The 19,906-nt window shown below is 46.7% G+C and overlaps 2 protein-coding genes across 2 annotated transcripts; one reads left to right on the top strand and one right to left on the bottom strand.

The window, feature by feature from the left end:
• Positions 1-6,316: 6,316 nt before the first annotated feature.
• Positions 6,317-10,016, top strand: saxo4 (stabilizer of axonemal microtubules 4; the record flags this gene model as incomplete). The annotated part of the gene is made up of 11 exons (XM_084452474.1): positions 6,317-6,431; positions 6,594-6,711; positions 6,802-6,946; positions 7,102-7,162; positions 7,258-7,358; positions 7,509-7,574; positions 7,890-7,976; positions 8,127-8,198; positions 8,360-8,454; positions 8,541-8,642; positions 9,983-10,016. The coding sequence occupies 11 exons, from the start codon at positions 6,317-6,319 to the stop codon at positions 10,014-10,016; spliced, it is 996 nt and encodes a 331-aa protein (XP_084308600.1).
• Positions 10,017-13,359: 3,343 nt separating this feature from the next.
• Positions 13,360-14,571, bottom strand: lrrc10b (leucine rich repeat containing 10B; the record flags this gene model as incomplete). Its single annotated transcript, XM_084452478.1, has 1 exon — positions 13,360-14,571. One exon carries the CDS (start codon positions 14,569-14,571, stop codon positions 13,360-13,362), a length of 1,212 nt encoding a protein of 403 aa, XP_084308604.1.
• Positions 14,572-19,906: the final 5,335 nt, after the last annotated feature.

Consider the following 19,906-nt stretch of genomic DNA (forward strand, 5'->3'; position numbering starts at 1 on the left):
ATGGCATGTACAATGCAGAATGAAAGCCATCAGGAGAAAATATGACTATGCAATTTACTCCCAAGACAAGTTGTCTGTGTATGATTTGCCTATAACCTCCTGGAGAGGAAGACGTCCCAGAGCAGAAGTGGACCTGCCACTATAAAGAAAAAGCTGTCTCTTTGCATCTCTCTTTAAATGTTAATGCTCCAGAAATATATGAGATGGGAAGTCTATTACAGTGTTAGATGAAACCACAGAGGATTTCTCCCAGAGCTGGAGTGTGTGTGTGTGTGTGTGTGTGTGTGTGTGTGTGTATACAGTGTATGTGAGTGTGGGGTGTGTGTGAGTGTGTGTGGAGGGGAGTGGGAACCAGCGCGGCACGCAGACGGTCACACACCCAGCCAAGCTCCATGCAGACAGAGGGAGGGGCGGAGTGCTGTCCTCTCCAGGACTACAACAGCCGGCTGCAGGCGAGCCAAGAACATCGCTTCACGGGGGACCTGCGCCGGCATCACACCGGCCTGCGCCCACCTTTCCTCTCTCCTCAACTCTCACTCTCATCCCTCTCTCTGGGGCCCTGCAGGTCTAAGGGAGAGTGTGAGTGAGAGCAGTCAAAACACAATAGCAAGCGCTGATTCTCAACAATTATATAGATAGGCGGGCGGACGGACAGATAGATAAATAGAAGCCTTCATTTAGACAGGAAACGAGGTTTAACTGTTCAGAGTTCATCTGTGATAGAGACACTGAATACTGGAAACAAAAAGTCTCATGATTCCCCAGTCATTGATTTTGGGATGATGAGCATCTCCATGCTTGGTGTGATGTCCAGTCTCTAGCAGAAAGACAAACCAAGGATTTCTTCTGCAAAATATTGTGTTGTTAGACAGTGATGACTCCTGATGCTGTAGCACAGATGGAGAGGAGAGAGAGAGAAAGAGAGAGACGTGACCGCGGTAGAGAGTGAATCATCCATGAAGAGAGGAATTCAGGAGGGGTGTGTCAATGAGAATGAAAGGAGAGGGTGGACATCTGTCCTAGAGGCTAAATTACGTACTGATCCCATGAAACAGGTTGTCACCTAAAAAGAGAACCTGGCTCTCATTATAAACCAGCAGAAAAGGAGGAATAAATAAAACTGATTTTTGTGGGGGCTTCGGTCATCATTCGTGTTTCACTCACTGTAGCTTTGAGTATTACGCATAATAAATGCATGACTTGAGGCTCCTATTTGGGGAAAATTTGGTTTTTGAAGACATGGCTTCCACCAGAGGTAAATCCCTTCTTCACGTCACAGTTAATTATGTTTAATCCACCCTGTGGAGTTCAGGCAGGGATGTTGGCTTTGGGGCTCCTGGCCTCGTGGCCTTCGGGCCAGCTCTGTCTGACTGGCTGGGTGGGTAGCTACTGTAAGTGGGGGAGGGGGGGTTGCCCACCTGCAGCCAGGCTAACCTTGCGTCACCAGGGAGAGCCTGGTTTCTATTCCCTGTTCAGTTCTTGGTTTCCGGTCTAGACCCCGCTGGTATCCTGTCACACCGACATGCCGAATCGAGCAGCCTAGTCTCGCCAGTCGCTACGAGGTAGAATAAAACATGGACATACCAAACGAAGTAGCCTATTCCAGAAGAAGTTCTCAAAGAAACTTGCCGCATAGCATCGTAGGTTTATGCGTAGGCCCGTTTTTTCAGCTGGATGGTATATAAAATTGTGACAGTGTTAAAAGTGTGTGACACAATGACCTCAATACAGAGTGGATGGCGCTGTCATACCATACTGAATCCAGCGAGAACCAGCTACAAACCTTAGCTTGTCATTAGATGGATGGCAGAAAGAGTGAGAGAGAGAGAGAGAGAGAGAGAGAGGGGGAGAGAGAGTGTGTGAGAGAGAGGGAGAGAGAGTATGTGAGAGAGGGAGAGAGAGAGGGTCATTCTGGTCAGCCTCATTTCACTGATTTCAGGCTCCTGGGCACACACTGAGCCGAAGATTTCTCCTGGACTACCAACACCACCGTAGTAGTCAAGAAGGCGCAGCAGCAACTCTACTTCTTGAGGATCCTCAGGAAGAACAACCTCCAAGAGAAACTGATGGTGTCCTTCTACCGCTGCTCCATCCAGAGTGTGCTGGCGTCCTGCATCTCCATGTGGTATGCCAGCTGCTCAGCAGGGGATAGGAGGGCCCTTCAGAGGGTCATCAACACCTCCCAGAAGATCATCATGCTCATCGCCCTCCCTGGAGGACCTATTCAGCTCTCACTGCCTCAGAGGAGCAGCCAACATCCTGAAGCACCCATCCCACCCTGGACATCATCTGTATGAGCTGCTGCCCTCTGGGAGATGGTTCAGGTCCATCAAATCACAAACAAACATACTTATGAACAGCTTCTACCCTAGAGCTTTACGAGAACTGAACACTGCCAAACACTGACATTAACTACCAGAACAGTTTACACCCTGCACTGAACATTACATTTAAATTACATTACAGTCATTTAGCAGACGCTTTTATCCAAAGCAACTAACAATAATTGCATTTAACGTAGGAAAAGCCAATGTACTACTACTTGCCAGGACACACAAGTGCATCTTCTTCCTAAAACAAGTGACTAAGAGCATAATCTAGTGCTGAAGGCAAAGTGCAAGAATAGTAGGGGTGTAACGATACACTAATCTCACGATACAATACGATACACGATATTGGGTTGACGATAACAATACGATACGATACACTAAGGGCAGGTGTGAAGCGTTGCAGTAGTGCTGCTGTTCACACCAATAGTGCATTTCTCCACATTTCTACTCCACTCCACTGTGTGAATTTAGAGCTTAACTGTTGTAATATCATGGATAGGCCTAGTGACAAAATACGTGTTTGTTACCAGCGTTGTGTAGCCAGTGTTCACTGATATACAATAAACATATCACGATATTGTTTTCACCTTGACGATACGTATTGTGACGTTTCTGTATTGCGATATATTGTGGCACGATATATTGTTACACCCCTAAAGAATAGCAACTTAAAATACAATAGGTGCTTAAGAGGGAGGATTGTTGTAGTATGTCTTGAAGAGATGAGTTTTGAGCCTGCGGTGAAAGACGGGCAGCGACTCTGCTGCACTGACGTCAGTGGGCAGTTCATTCCACCACTGCGGGGCCAGGACAGAGAAGAGCCGTGACCGTGTCGATCGACCGCAGGGGCCTCGGAGTGACGGGGCAACCAGTCGCCCTGAGGTAGCAGAGTGTAGTGGTCGGGAGGGGTTGTAGGGTTTGACCATGACCTGGAGGTCGGAGGGGGCTATCCCTTTCATTGCCCTGTAGGCTAGCGCCAGAGTTTTAAACTAGAATGCAAGCTGCTACAGGGAGCCAGTGTAGGGAACGGAGAAGGGAAGCTGTGTGGGAGAACTTGGGGTGGTTGAACACCAGGCAAGCAGCATCTTTCTGGACAAGCTCCAGGGCTTTAATAGCTGACGCTGGGGCCCCAGCAAGGAGGGAGTTGCAGTAGTCCAAGCGGGAGATGACAAGGGCCTGGATGAGCACCTGGGCCATTTCATCAGTGAGGAAGGGCGAATCCTCCTGATGTTGTAGAGCTGAATCTGCAGGAGCGTGTGACGGATGTGATATGTGCGGAGAATGACAGTTGGTCATCCAGGGTCACACCCAGATTCCTCGCAGTCCGAGTCGGGGTTACCACTGTCTTCAATGGTGATGGCCAGGTCCCGGTGCGGGCAGCCCTTCCCCGGGAGGAACAGCAGCTCAGTCTCGTCCAGATTGAGCTTGAGGTGATGTGTTGTCATCCACTCCGAGATGTCAGCCAAGCACCCAGCTATGTGTGTCTCCACTTGTGTAGCAGAAGGGGGAAATGATAGGACCAGTTGGGTGTCATCGGCATAGCAGTGATAGGAGAAGACATGAGAGCGAATGACAGAGCCCAGAGATGTAATGTAGAGGGAAAACAGGAGAGGAACCAGGACAGACCCTTGTGGAACCCCCGTAGTCAAGACTACGCGGTTCCGACATCGACCCTCTCCATGTCACCTGGTAGGAGCGGCCCGTCAGGTAGGATGGGTGCAGAGCAAGCGACGCCTTTCTCCTTGAGGGTGGAGAGGAGGATCTGGTGGTCTACCGTATCAAATGCTGCTGACAGGTCTAGGAGTAACAGGACAGAGGAGAGAGATTTCGCTCTCAAGTGTTTTAGATAGAAAGGATAGAAGGGACTGTAGTTTTGAGAGGGGTCGAGAGATGGTTTCTTTAGGAGGGGGGTGCTTGGCGCTGCACTTCATACATGTATGTATAATACATGTGTATACTGTTCATTCATTCATTCATTCAAGCCTTTATTTATTATCCTAAAGACAATTGAGGTTACCCTCATTTCCAATGCTGCCGAGATTACAAACATAAAAAAATAAAGAAAAATACAAGCACATAAAAAAATATATAGAGAACAACATAAGTCAACAGTTAAAGGAAACAGTAGTAAAAGAGTTCGGAGCATCAACATGAAACACAGTCTTCCCAAGTTCTGTTTTCAGTTGTGTTTATTATGTGTATAAAAACAGTCTGTTACGTGTAAAAGCACTTCAAGTATTGCCATGTAATTTCGTTGTGCTTGTGTGCAATGATAAAGCAACTTGAACTTGAACTGTCTAGTCTCCCCCTGTCTGTCAGTCTTAAGGGGGCTAACTGTAGGACCCTGTCTCATTGACACTTGCAGCTTTAATTTCTATCTCTAATTTGTATCTTGTGTCTGTTTGTGGGTTATGGGGGTTATCCTGTTGGAGGTTAGGGGCTTCCTCTTCCTTTTTCTCCTCCCTGCCACATAACAGATATGGGGAAAGGTAGATTGATGGGTGGATGTCGTGAGATTATAGGCCTAAAATCTAAGGTACCTGTTGTCGTCATTGCACGTGACCTACAGTTTTCCAGGAAGTAAGAAATGATATACTTTGATATAAGATTACAACAAAAGTAGAATTTTGTAAAAAATGTTGGCATACATCTTGAATAGGTGAACACTATGACCAATTATGTGAACTAAAATGGGACAGAATGCTTTTTTCATTTCAGTGCGACTTTAACACTGTTCTGGGATATTACAGCGACTCTGACCTTTCTTTTGTGACGTGTGGCTTTAATATGTGTACGGAAGTGCAGCCTTTTGGTTTGGCCCTTTCTAATTGTGTGGGGCCCTTTATGCCGTAACACCCTCATATTCTTATTTTTCTACAGTTTTGATGAAAATGTGGCACAAAGACAGCACTGTTAATTTTGAGGACAGAATTATAATGCCAAGCTTCCTATAGCCTATTATTGTCACAACAATGCCGTCATGATCGAGCCTATGGATAACTTGATACACGTGATACATGAATAATGAATAACCTCACACACTGTTGTTTGTGATGCTATGACTGCGGCAATAACATAATAGGTCTGATAAGGCTGACAAATGTATTTTATCGGCCATTATCATCCTTTGAATAGAAGGTCACTTCACCTTCTTCAGATAGCCAACGTGGAGGAGACAGCAGCAGAGAAAGCGGCGCTACTGTGGCGTCATACTGCCCCCCAGTCGCCAGAACATGGCACAGCATGCCCTTTATGAGCAGGTGGGCATCATGACGACGACGACGACAATATTGATGTCATAAATAGTAGTAGCCTTGCCACCTGTATAGGCCTATACATGTATAGCCTACTGCTATATCCATGGGTTCCTCCAGGTTAATAAGGAGGCTAAATTGCAATTAGCCTATGTCATGAGGATACAGTATTCATTCATTCTAGCCACAGATTGTGACGCCAACTACTTGATTGATACAGGTCAAAAAGAAGAGCGCGAGTTGGCGTCACAGTCTGGGGCTACAGCAGGCTACATTCCATCCATCAGATTTCTGAAAGTCTCCTTCGGTGTGTGACATGGTCACCTGGTGAAGAGCTACCGAAAGCACTCCGTCAACAACCAGCGCGATAGATTCAACCAGACCGCCTTCAGACAGGTGTTGGGTGGGTTCGTCCCTTGGAGGCTAGTAATGCTCATGTTGTTAATATTGAATCGTTCAATTTATCAAGGAGTAGGCTACACTTCAGGTCAGAAGGCTGCCGGTTTTATTCTAGTGCCAAATCTATTGTTACATTCTTATTCGTGATGCTAGGCTGTTTTTATGCTTTTTTGCTTTTTCTCAAAAAGCATCGGCGCGCTTTGTGTTTGTGAAAGCCAATAAGGTTTACTGTAAGGTCTCATCTATGGTTACAGCACAGCCTTCAGGTCCCGAGGCTTCCTAACATCCATCACTGCTGTTAGAGCAGCCAGGTTTCCATCGCAGCGGCCACAGATGGTTGAGCAGGTGGAGATGGCTCGGCCCGCTCTCAGATCAACAGGAAACCCGGGGGGCAGACTGACCAATACCCCGCTCAATCTCTACTGCACTTCTTACACGGCCTCCTACGGTGAGGAGGAAGCTTGAATGGGAAGACTTTTATGTGTTGATTGCTCCTATTCTATTCTTTGACATGACGTAGGCCTACAAGCAGATGCCTAGTTACGAGAGTATGCATTTTGCATGGTCTAGCCCAGTTCTAAAGTGTAAGTGTTGTGTTCATGGGACTCAGGCAAGGAGGGCTTCAGCCCGTGTTTGGGACATCACTATGGGACTGGCTACTCGGCTAATCTGAGACCAGCTGTGTACTACAGCCCCGGTTTGGACCACGCTGACAACCCTCAGCTTGGGTAAGGGCCTGTTTGCCAGCGACGACTGTTACAAAAATGCTGGGTGTCAACAAGATACATTACAGACATGTTGTTTTTCCTTGATCACAGGTACTCCCTGTTGGACAGTTTTCAGTCCCAGACCAAACAGCATTTCCAGCCTGTCGTTCGGGCTGATGGCCGTGAGGCCGTTCCGTGCCTGGGTGGCAGAACCAGGGAGAGCGGTTACCTCCAGCTCACGACCCGCCCAAGACAGGTAAGAGAGACGCGGAGAGAGAGACGGGATGGGCAGATGAGATGCTTGACAGGATGATGGGAAAAACACCTGAGACATTTTAGGCATATCCTACCAGCCCCAACCCCCCCCCCCCCCCCCCCGTCGGGATTTGCTTCTCTTCCTCTCTCTCCTAGAATGCATTTCTGCAGACAGAATACGAGGGGTGCTTCGTGTCCCATCGTCCCAGACCTCCAGGTACACTGACACCGCGGCACAGCAATGCGTTTTCAAACACATCACGTGATCGTTTTAATTCAAATTATGAACGACTCATTTTGTTATCCCATCAGTTTCACGGAAACACCAGATTGTTGGTGACCAGGGTGAGAGCGGCTTCACTGAAGGAACAGCCCTTCGACCAATCACATTTCTTCCTCTAAACAGCTATATGGTTAGTATTGGATCTTAGTTTGAAATGTCAGGAGCTAAGTCCTGCTAATATCGTGGTGGTCAGAGAAAGGAGAACCGCATTCTGAGATCATCACAAACGGAACAAAATCCAACACTGCCTCATACTGTGTGGTGGAAACGTTTCTGACAGGGTGATCCTCGTAAGATGGAGGACTCGGTGATGAGGACCGACTTCCTGCCGATATCCTCTCTTCAGGTATAGACAGTTCATTTCCTGTATCTCTTTCCTCATCAACCTCCATCTCAGTTTACACTGTATCCAAAGACAGTGCATATGTAGGGGTGGGTCGTCTGCCCACCTCCCTTGTTCTCTGTAAAGCGCATTGTGTTGCCTCTGGGTATGAAATGCGCTATACAAATAAAGCTTTGATTGATTTGATTGAGTGCATGTTGTAGCATACACAGAATAGTCATCTATTTATGTGTACTGTATGTGTCTGTTGAAAGTACAGTAAATTAATGTGTTCAGCCAGTAACAGATGTCGGGTCTGTGTCGTTGTGTTTGCCGCAGGGCTCTGAGACGCTACCCAGGCTGGTCAGTCGAGCCCTCAGAGAAACAGGCTACACCCGAGACACTGTGGATCCCCTGGCCTGCCCAGTACGTACAATACAGCTCTCTCTCTCTCTCTCTTCTTCTCTCTCTCTCTCCCTGGACCTGTCAACACGTCGCTGGTCAATAGAATTACACAGGAAATGATAATGACATACAGTACAGCACCTGTGTCCTTCCCCTGTGCTCTGCTACCAGGACTCACTGCTGCCTTCTGCACAGACCCAGAAGGCCGGCTCGCCAGCCGAGAGGAGGGCCATTGGGATGAAGGTTAGAATAGCCTTTTTTATGTCCAGTAATGTCCTTTAGTTACCTGGGGAATCAGCACTACACATTTGGCTACAAGAGTGACCACTCGGGTCAGATTGTAGTGTGTGGTTTTCATTGACCGGCTGGAATTCTGTTTTATACTATTATTATTTTGTCTCCAGGAGCACTCGGGGTTCGTTCTTAATACTCCTGGCCTCAAAACTCTCCCACATGCACCGTTCGACTCTTCGCGATTTCTCACGCACTATCGAAGCAAGTGAGTTGTTTTTGTGTTATCATTATGTTAAGTAAATTGACTCTTAATTACTTTTTGTAAAAGAGAAGTCCACATTTTTTTTCCAGGTTCTGCGATGTTTCTGCATTTGAGAATCTGAGGGCTGGTTGGACAAGGGGAGGCATACACAACAACAGAAACAACAGCTACACTGGGCGAGACACTGACAGGTACTGCTGGTTAAACACACTCACTCACACACACCCACACACACACACACACACACACACACACACACACACACGCACACACACACACACACACACACACACACACACTTATAGTATTCACACTTATAGTATTTCAGTCACCACATAGCAATATGTATGCTTTATTTTGGTTAAAAGGGTATTGCACTATTTTATTTAGCCCTATTTGTGGTCTGTCTACCATGAACCTCCAAAATAGAGACCTATATTGTTCCAGAATTGATTTTTTTTTTTTAAAACAACAGTAAAATATCCTATTTATTTAACCGCAATCCTAATATTTTTTACATGTTTGGCATGGCTTGGACCTGGTGCTTGTTTTCACTGTTCCCACAAAGGACTGTGCAGGGCATGCCAACCACCTAAAAATATTCAGATACATAGATGCAATACATTTCACAGGAGAACATACTGAGACTGGTAAGATTACAAAAGCACATTTGTCATAGTTTTTGACTGCAGAGACTGCAGCTAGCTCAACACTGGAATGATCAATTTATGATCTCCATGTTTCAGGCTCATGGTGGACAAACCACAAATAGGGCTAAATGTCTAAAATAGCACACTACCCCTTTAATACAACATCTCCTCCACAGGTTCAACCTTAGGGGATAGAGACAAACCACAGCCAAACATCATGCTGCCCAATAGATACCCTCATCTCTAAAACATCCTATTTCAGAGATAATGTATGCACATTGTGTCCATCTAAATAAAATGCTAATTGTCAATTTGTCTGAATTCACATTTTGCTGTCCATTTTGTTAAGAATTCGAATGTTGTTGTTTTCATGGTTTCAAATGAGAGTGGTATATTTATGTTTCTGAAATATACAGTAAGTGGGAATAAGAAAAAAGCAGAATTAGCTCAAAAGGTTACCCTGATGCCGATGACTCTGGACACATAGTTGGGATCAGCTGGGGTCGCTGTGGGATGTGGAGCTATTTTGGGTGTGTGCGTTTGTGTGTACACTGAATTGATTAGACTCACTTCTCAGTATACTGTAGTGCCCACCCACCCTATCAAATCACTAGCTTTTCAGTGGCGTACAGTTAGGTCCATAAATATTTGGACATTGACACATTGTCATCATTACCCCCTTGGTAAGTAGCCAAAAGTAATTCGACTCAAACTAGCATAGTCATAAAATAAAATAATCATTTTTAATATTTGGGTGCAAATCCTTTGCAGTCAGTAACAGCCTGAAGTCTGGAACCCATAGATATCACCAGGGTTTCTTCCATGGTGATGCTCTGCCAGGCCTCTACTGCAACTGTCTTCAATTCCTGCTTGTTCTGCAGGCGGTTCCCCTTCAGTTTTGTCTTCAGCAAGTGAAATGCATGCTCAATTGGAATCAGGTGATTGACTTGGCCATTGCAGAACATTCCACTTCTTTGCCTTGAAAAACTCTTTGGTTGCTTTTGCAATATGCTTCAGGTCATTGTCTATCTGCACTGTGAAGCGCTGTCCAATGAGTTCTTAAGAATTTGGCAGATATGAGCAGATCATATTGCCCGAAACACTTTCATCCTGCTGCTTCTGTCAGCATTCACATCATTAATAAATACAAGGGAACCAGTTCCATCGGCAGCCATACATGCCTACACTACCATCATCATTTTTCAGTGATGAGGTGGTGCTTTGGATCATGAGGAGTTCCTTCCCTTCTCCATACTCTTCTCTTCCCATCATTCTGGTACAAAGTTGATCTTTGTTTCATCTGTCCATCGCATGTTGTTCCAGAACTATACAGGCTTTTTAAGGTGTGTTTTGGCAAACTCTAAACTGGTCGTCTTGTTTTTGTGGCTCACCAATGGCTTACATCTAGTGAGCCCTCTGTGTTTACTCTGGTGAAGTCTTCTCTTGATTGTTGACTTTGACAGATACGCCTCCTGGGGAGTGTTCTGGATCTGGCCAACTGTTGTGAGAAGGTCTTTCTTCACCAGGGAAATAATTCTTCTGTCATCCACAACAGTTGTTTTCTTCCAGGTCTTTTGGTGTTGCTGAGCTCACCACTGCGTTCTTTCTTTTAAAGAATGTACCAAACAGTTGATTTGGCCGCACCTAATGTGTTTGTTATCTCTCTGATGGGTTTGTTTAGATTTTCAGCCTAATGATGGCTTGCTTCACTGATAGTGACAGCTCTTTGGATTTCATATTGAGAGTTGACAGCAACCGATTCCAAATGCAAGTAACACACTTGAAATCAAAACAAACTCTAGACCTTTTATCTGCTCCTTGTAAATGAAATAACACACAATTGGCCATGAAACAGCTGAGCAGCCAATTGTCCAATTACTTTTGTTCCCCCCTCCTGACTTTTGGTAGGGGGGAGGGGCACGTATAAAATTGTTTGCAATTCCTACACGGTTCATCTGATTTGGAAGTAAACACCCTCAAATTAAAGCTGGAAGTCTGGAAGAATGATAAAAATTGTGTCAATGTCCAAAAACTTATGGACCTAACTGTAGCTGGCTAAAGCAATGTTTTACAGGTGGTCATGTATGTTGGTACTGTAAATATTTTGTATTTTTCACTGTTTTTGTATTGCACTGTCATGTCTTTGCACTGTCCTGCCCTGCACTGCACCCTGTTCATCTGTAACAGCATATGCCTTAACCCTTGTCAAATCCCTAGTACTGTGTGGACATATACATGGCCAATAAAACAGATCTTGAAGTAGGAGGACCTGGGATCAAACCCAGCATGTGCGAGTGATGGTGGAAATGATTCTGACAGCCAACGCATCTGAGACATTTGTAGCTTGCTTTAATCCTATTTGGTCAACATAATAGCCCTGCCTAGAGCCTTGTGGGAGGAGAGAGAGAGAGAGAGAGAGAGAGAGAGACACAACAATGAAAGAGGATGCATTTTTGTGAGGCAACAATGAAAGAGGATGCATTTTTGTGTCTGCAGATGTTATGTCCTTGACCTATAGAGGATGAAAGGAGTATAAACTTATGAGCAAAATAATGATGTTCAGACCGAATGTGGAGCAGGTTGTAGCGCGTGTCTGGTGTCTGTCAGAGTGTTTGGGCTCCCAGTCACAGCTATGGAATGAACAGCAGGACGCTAACCCTGCTCAGGATCCTGCTTCAGTGGCGTCACAGCGTGTCATCCATCGCCATACTGCTGCTTCCATTCTCAAACAGAGCAGTAGTTTTACATATCTACAGAAGGAAAACAATCAGTCGGCTTACTGTGTCAAAACACAAGACACATAAAACTACACTTAGGGTCTGCACAACATCACACACTGTCAGCTGAGGGAGGATGGTAGATCATTTGTTTAACAGGTTCCTCAAGTGACTTTCTTAAAATAAGGACAGGGAGAAGATCTTTTCTCTATTGCCCCCTGGAGACAGATGCAAATAATCGGAGAGAGGACCTTGAGAGATAAATAAGTTTCAGGAAATAGACATATCCACAGTGGTGAAAAACCCAGGCAGACAATATGAGTCCAGCTCTGCAACTGTTTCCTGAACATAGACACACCAAGGGATCTCAGATCGGCCACTGGCTGCCAAACGATTCCAACCGTTAATATTTAAACAGTCAGATAAATATTTTAGTCTCGCGATGAAATGTGAGAGTGAGGATGGAGAGGAAGAGGACAGCGCTGCTTCAACAGCGGTCATGATGAACACAGAGAGAAGGCGTGGGACTGAGACACCATGGTGGGAAGGAGGGTAAGACGAACTGAAAACCCACCACACGGTTGAGAGGTGCCGACGGCCGCTTGACCTCTGCCCTCATTCCTCAGACCGTTACCGCCAAAGCACTCTCATCCTGGTCTTAGTGACATTCTGACTCATGTTTGAGACCTCACCATCGACTTGCCTTTTATGGAGCGTTACCCCAGCTATTCACCCTCAGATCTGTCCTCCTCCTCACTCGCTCTCTTGGCACTGACGTGCTCGGACTGCTTTCACTCCACATTGGCAAGGCAGGGAGGCTGACGTCTGTTTAGGGTGTAATGAGTACTTAATAAATTATTGGAATGCCTGCTCCCGCACAACATTCACAGTGACTGTGTTGAAATGAGACAAATAACAGATACCGGAGAACGTGTGAACCAGAAACAGATGCATGTGTATGTGGGAGAAATAGTAGAATCACTACATTGTTTTTTTCCACCAATTTGTGCATTAGATCTCTTTTGTCTCTGTGATTATGAATTATTGACACACCTGATAAACTCAATTACTGTTTAATGAGGCAAGATTAAGTTTCCTGTGCACACATAATGGAATTGACAAAACAGTATCACATTGCAGTGAAGGTAGCCTATACCCTTGCCTGTTTCTTAACACACACACACACACACGTGCACACTCTCGTACACAGACACACACACATGAACAGCGTCATCCGAGTCCGGCTCTGACGTGCCACTTTGTTTCTGATTGAAATGGCAAAGACTCTGTCCCTCATTCCACAATGTCCAGTGCAGTATTCCTTACTGGTCAGTTAGCATCAAATAAATTAAGTGTCTCAACCCGTTTACAGTGTGGTGTGGCTAGTCTCAAACACGTTTCCTATGACAAGCCTCGTGCATCACAACAGTTTTCTCGAGAACAATCCTCTTATTTGGTCATTCCTGGTCTTCATCTTTGGTTGAACCCATATCCAGGGGTCATCCAGGGGTCAAGGGCTGTGGAGGGGGAGGGGTCTACCGTCAAGGCCTTCCCTCTGGATCCTCAAGCCCCTCCCCTTCCTCGTACTCGTAGTCCATCTCTCCTCTCTCATACTCCAGCTCTCCCCCTTCGTACTCCTCGAACCCGTCCCCTTCAAACACGAGCTCCTCCCTCTCGTACTCCACGCCCTCCTCGCCGTACTCCAGTCCGTCGCCGTCGTACTCCGCAGGCGGCCTCTCCTCCTCCTCCCCCTCCTGCTCCCCCCGCGCACCCTCTTCTTCCTGTCCCGCCTCCGCCTCGTCGCCTGCATAGCTGGGGGCGGAACTGCAGCTGTTCTTCAGTATCCCCTGGATCGCCGGCCCCCCCTCCCCCGCCACCAGGGCCAGCTCCTCCGCCTCCTTCTCCGCCGCCTGCCGCCGCTCCCTCCGGCCCTCGCGCTCCTCCATGGCCTCCGCCGCGCCCTCACCGACCAGGATGACGTCGTCGCCCACCCTGGGCGGCGCCGCCACCGGGTTGTGGTCGTAGGAGAACAGGTGCAGGGCGGGCAGGCGCTTCAGGCTGGGAAAGTCGGTGATCTTGTTGCGGTCCATGTCCAGTATCTCCAGTTTCTCCATGCGCAGCAGTACCCGGGGGAACTCTTCGAAGCGGTTGCCGTAGAGCCAGAGGCCCCGCAGGGCCTCCATGCGGTCCAGGTCGGGCGGCAGCGTCCGCAGCCGGTTGTCGCCCATCTGCAGTGAGCGCAGGTGGGGCAGGTCGAAGAGCAGGCGCGGAAAGCGCCGGAAGTAGTTGCTCTCCATCCACAGGCAGCGGAGGCTCCGCAGGTTGCGCAGCTCCGGGGGGAGGCTGATCAGCCGGTTGCTGCCCAGGTAGAGGCGCGTGAGGTGGACCAGCTGGCACACGGCCAGGGGCACGTCGTCCATCTTGTTGAAGTCCAGGGCCAGGATCCGGAGGCCCTGCAGCTGGGCGACGCTGTCGGGCAGGGTTCGCAGGCGGTTGCCGCAGACGTACAGCTTCTCCAGGTGCGCCAGGCCGAAGACGCGTGCAGGCAGGCGGCGGAACTTCTTGTAGCTCAGGTCCAGCACGGGGTCCCCGCTGGCCAGCAGGTCGTCCACTCCCAGGGGCAGCTCCTCCTCCACCTCCTCCTCCTTCTTCTTCTTCTTCTTCTGGGTCATCTGTGCCGTCTCCCCGTCCTCCTCCGCCTCTCTCTCCTCTTTCTCCTCTTCCCCCTCTCCCTTCCTGGAGGAGTTGCCCATGCTGTGACGCCGCCGAGCCACGTCGCTCCGGGGCGGAGTCAGGATGGGGTCGGGCGACGGGGCAGCGGTGTCTGAGGCCGCTCGACCCTGAGTCCGCAGGCTTGGATCTGGAGGAGAAACCCAGTCACAGGACCGGCAGCCCTGGAGGGCATGGTGGGTCCCAAGTGCCTAGGCTGTCTCGTTCAGAACAGCCACGGAGCAGCCTGTCTTCTCAGCATTCACATTGAGATGTCTCGAATGCTTCAAATGACTGTTTCCTGTCTTTCCATCTTCATCTAACTCCCATTTTTTCACCAGCAGTGAATCTCAGGTGTCAACAATGGCATGCTGAGTAATAGTTCAAGTAATGATGATAATAATAATAATAGTAGTAATAGTAGTAGTAATAGTAGTAATAATAATAATAGTGATAGTAGTAATAATATTTAAAGGGAATACAATACAGATTAATTTTGATGAGAAAAACGATCTCTTGATGTCTGGAATTCAGCAGCGATGCTCGTTGATAAAAACTTCCAACTTTTAGATCATGTTTTCAGTTGTCCTTGTTGCGCTGAGAGACTGCAGGCTCCAATTTTTTTTTTTTTCTCACAGTAGCTTTGACACGCCACTCGACAGATGTCACCTGTTCCGCGGGCGCAGATAGACGATAACCGAAAAGGCAACGGTTGTTCCGTGCAGCCAGCTGGCCGTCTCTCTCTCCCCGGTGCCCGGTCCGTGTTTAGCCGTGCGCGGCGCGCAGGCTACGCAGCTCGGAGACTAATCAGCCCGCGGCAAAGTGAAACAGCGCACAGAAAAGAAGTCCACTTCAGTACAGCACAGTACACTGTAGTCTGCTGGCGCTTGGACGACGCTCATTGAGGGAATTATATATTTTCACAGCTTCTCTTAAATATCGAGCCGTTTCAAGTTAAGAATTGTCAATCTACCGGGAAACTGTCCGTGGCTGTTTACGTCTCTGATGGCCAAACTGCTCGCCTCTTGCTGCTTTGCGTAGGTTGAACGTTGCCAGGTCTGTAGGCTCCCCTTCCCTAGCAACCGGAACAGTGACTTTGTCAGACACGTAAATCACATGGCAGGCAGGCAGGAAGGGAGGGAGAAATTAAACCACATGATGGGATAGCCAGGTGCATCAATAACGTTCTGACAGTTGTAGGCCTGCTTCGTTTTTCTTCTATTCCATTCATAAGATAGACCTACCCATGTGCATATCCTAGGCTACTGTAGGTTAATTTTCTCTCAAATTGAAGCGTAGGCTGATATCATGTTCTACAATACGGTGGCAGTGTCGGGCGACTTTGGAAGAAAGACAGATTATGTAAAAGTAAATGCAACTCATCTTATCAGTCAAGTGCAACATGCTTGCTGCAAGAATGAAATGCCTTAGGCTACTCACCACATAGCCTGGTCTACATAGCCTAGCCTAATCATTTTGGTAGATTTTTAAAATAAGAATAGCCCATTCCTAGGCTACTGTAGCCTCGGCTAGCCTAAGCTACAGGAAACTGTAAGATCAGCAGAAGCAAACTGTTAGCCTATGTGGTGGCCAATGTTAGCTACAATGCATCGCATGGGACAATGAGAGGATGGGTGATAAGTTCTGTGTCTAGTTGCATTATTACTATTAGGCCGGATTCATAGTCGACGCAAACTATATAGCGCAAGCTTCGCAAGGCCACGCAATATCTCGTTGCGTCCTTGCGTGTGTCATGCCGAAATTTGTCACTTGACGCAAGCGTTTCCACGAAACAAAACAGAACGCAAGCTCTCGCATGTTGGAGCTTGCGTTCACAACGTAGCTTGCGTTGTTTGCGTCGACTAATCAGGCAGCCTTCATTTAGGCTACATTACAGTCATTTAGCTGACGCTTTTATCCAAAGCGACTAACAATAATTGCATTTAACGTAGGAAAAGCCAATGTACTACTACGATACTTGCTAGAACTCACAAGTGCATCTCCCTTCTAAATCAAGTGACTAAGAGCATAATCTAGTATGAAGGCAAAGTGCAAGAATAGCAATCTAAAATAGGCCTACATCAGGTGCTTAGGGAGGATTTAAAGTTTCTAGTTGTATTTTTAGGGCCTTTACAAATAAGACCAAAATATAAGATGGGAACAGAGATGGTAGAGAAGAGCAGGTTGCGTGAGATTATTGATGATGAGTATTAGCTGACACAGATAGGCCTACAAAACAGACTTTAAGTCCATCTGTAGGGGGAACTGAGTATTTAATCGGCCACAGTGCTGCAACCATAGGGTTATTATTACCTCTAGCAATTTTCAGTACTTTAAGCTGACCAGGTCTGCAGAGAGAAAGAGACAGAGGCTTGCACAGCCCACTGTAGGTAGAAGTGAAAAAACATTAAGAAGCACTTCAGTAATGACATAGGCTGTTCAGTGCATTGCCTTCCTGCAGTAAGCCCCTATCTACTGAAGTTGCAAAGCCAGAGTTAAGTAGTTAGTACAGTACATGCAGTTCAAGGCTATATGACATGACAAAAAAGTTGAAACAGTACAGCTTGTGTTGAGTGGTGGACGGTGGTCACTGTATGTTGAGCAAACTACTCTATATGCACAGCATTCTGTCACAGCAAGAGGTTCAAACTACTGTTTATATGCACAGCACACTGTCACAGCAGGAGGTTCAACATGGTGGTTTGCATGTTCTTTGACTGTGGTTTTAACCTGCATAAAAACATATATTCAAGATACTGTTCTATGGGCTTGGTTAAAGACACATGCCAACCTTGTAACACTTAGTCTAACATTCCTCCTACCAGTGACTGCACAGATCTTACATGATATACAATTAAGATCAGGGTAATATACAATTAAGATTAGGATGAATGGGCAGTACTTAGGATACCCCAGACAAGTGGCTGTTGTCTGCTACAGTACTGTGTACAGTTTGACTGTCAAGTATACAATTACAATCAGGCCAAAGCCACTCACAATGTGTTTTTGTGCATGGCTGTAAGCCAGCGCATCTACTATAGCGTTTGTCCGGTTATCACTCCCTTCCTCTGTTACTCCGGACAATGTTGGCCTGCATTTCTCTGTTGGCACCACAAGAGGCAGTAGTCCGAGCACACCAAAATCAAGAAGGACAACAAAATCAACCTGCTGATCTCCACTGTACAAGTAGAGTAGTGGTGAGAGCATTGCGCTCCCACCCGGGAGACCGGGGTTGAAAACCCAGTGGGGATGACTTAATGGGACTATACCCCAAACCTCCACATGTTCATCCTTTCACTCCAACCTTTTCCCCTTGCCTAAAGGTCAGATCCTGTCCCAACCCCAACTAGGGGTGCTCCAAAGAATTGATTCTTGAAAGGATCGCGATTCTTAATGCCACGATTCCTGGATCGATTCCCAACTCCCAAGAATTGATTCTTCTTCTTTTTTTTCCCCTCTCTCTCTCCTTCCCTCCTCCGTGCTGTTTCGCCACCACCATTCACCCTTTCCGGCTTCCGTAGGTTGTCACTGCAACAGAGCCAGGCAGTGTGGCTAGTAAAGGCTATGCTAACGTTAGCAGCGTAGCTCTAACGTTAATTTGAAAGGAAGAACAACAAGTAGCTCAAACGTTCACAACAGTTAATTAGCTAGTTTGCCTCTACTTCTAACGTTTATCTGGCGTGGCGTCACATGCAACGTTAGTTGCTGAAAATCATGAGAAATAAGGACAAGCAAGGAATACAGCCTGCCCCGTCACAGCTGAAGGCAGGCATTTGGACACATTGGGGCATCTACTGTCTCTCAGGCAAGGAGCTTGACATGACTCACACCATCTGCAAGAATTGCGATTTTATTTTTGAAAGAGGCAAGGTTGTTCTGATAAATGAAAAAGGCAGCTAGCCTAACCCTTCCATTTTCATTTATGTAACAGCATTTTAATTTTTTGTATTAAGGGCCTACAACTGTTTTCCTTGACAGCACTTTGACTTGAGAAATATTTGAATGTTTTATTTAAGTTCAGCAAACTAACTGTGAATAGAGAAATACTTGAAGTTGAAGAGAAATCCTTGTTTTATTAAAGTTCAGCATGGTCACTGACTGAATTGAGAAATACTGGAAGATTAAAGTTCATGACTGTTATACTTGAGAGGTTGAATGTTAAGTTCAGCATGCCATTAATAACATTTACTTTTTGTCTTAGACTGCTATATTCTACTTTCTTAGCACACATCGGACTGGAGTAGATCCTAAAATCCGTCTTTGTAGAAAATCCATTGAGAATTGAGTATCGATTCTAGATTCTGTAATCGAGAATCATTGGAATCGAGAATCGATTCTGGAATCGGATCGTGACCCCAGGAATCGAAATCGGATCGTGGCTTAGTGGAATCAGAGCACCCCTAACCCCAACCCTTATTCTAACCTCAACCCACACTAGGGACTGGAAGAAGGACACCAAAACCAACCCGCCGATCTCCATGCACAAGTAGAGTAGTGGTGAGAGCATAGGACTCCCACCCAACTTGGTGGGGATGACTTTATGTTATCATCAGTGTAACTGCTTTAGCCACTGACCGCTACCATGAATGTTATGGAAGCTGCTGCTAGTTGTTGTGTGCTCATGAGCTAACTGGCTATCCCGCTCTTATTGTGCTGGATTAGCATTGGAAGCATTGGAACTGATGTGTCCAGGCACCAACACAAGACCTATCTTAATTTATCAGACATTATTTCATGTCATTTCAATTCACAGCTAGCTTACGTCCTACCAGTCCTGAACAGAAACAAGCCAGCCACGCACATAAGCCAGGCTGGACCTGGCCTGGTTTTTTTGTACAAGCACCTTGCTCAAGGGCACAATGGTAGACAGTGGTTGTCATGTGGCCCAGGCCGGACCGATCTTGAACCAGCAACCTGTCCTAAACACTGGGCTGCCTACTGCTTATGGTGTGCTTATAGCAAAGATAGCCCAGGAAGGGCAGCAGTCACAAGACACACACACGTTCATATTTTAAGTGGCTTTGGTTAAAAGTGTATTTTCAGTGCCAGAGTCTTGAAGCCAAATACTATATTGCTGTCAGAAGTATACAAAAAATGCTGATTAGTAAATTGCAGGCAGCACTGAACTAAAACAACCCTAAAATATTGTTGGAACATTCTAGACTGTGCTGCAAAACTGGCGGACAACTTCAGGGGACAAGCGAATGAGAAGGGAACAGTAGGCCCGGCCCCCCTCTCCCAAGCTGCAGTCCCTTCAAAATGACTTGCAGCACAGTAGGTGTCAGCCTTTCCCCATAGTAGGTGCCTGACATTCCCCCTAAATGTTTGATTATCATCTTAAAGCCATTGCACTGCTGTCATTCTATGGCAACAAGCTTC

The sequence above is a fragment of the Borostomias antarcticus genome, assembly GCF_949987555.1.
Source record: "Borostomias antarcticus genome assembly, chromosome: 18".
In the NCBI taxonomy this organism is placed as follows: Eukaryota; Metazoa; Chordata; class Actinopteri; order Stomiiformes; family Stomiidae; genus Borostomias; species Borostomias antarcticus.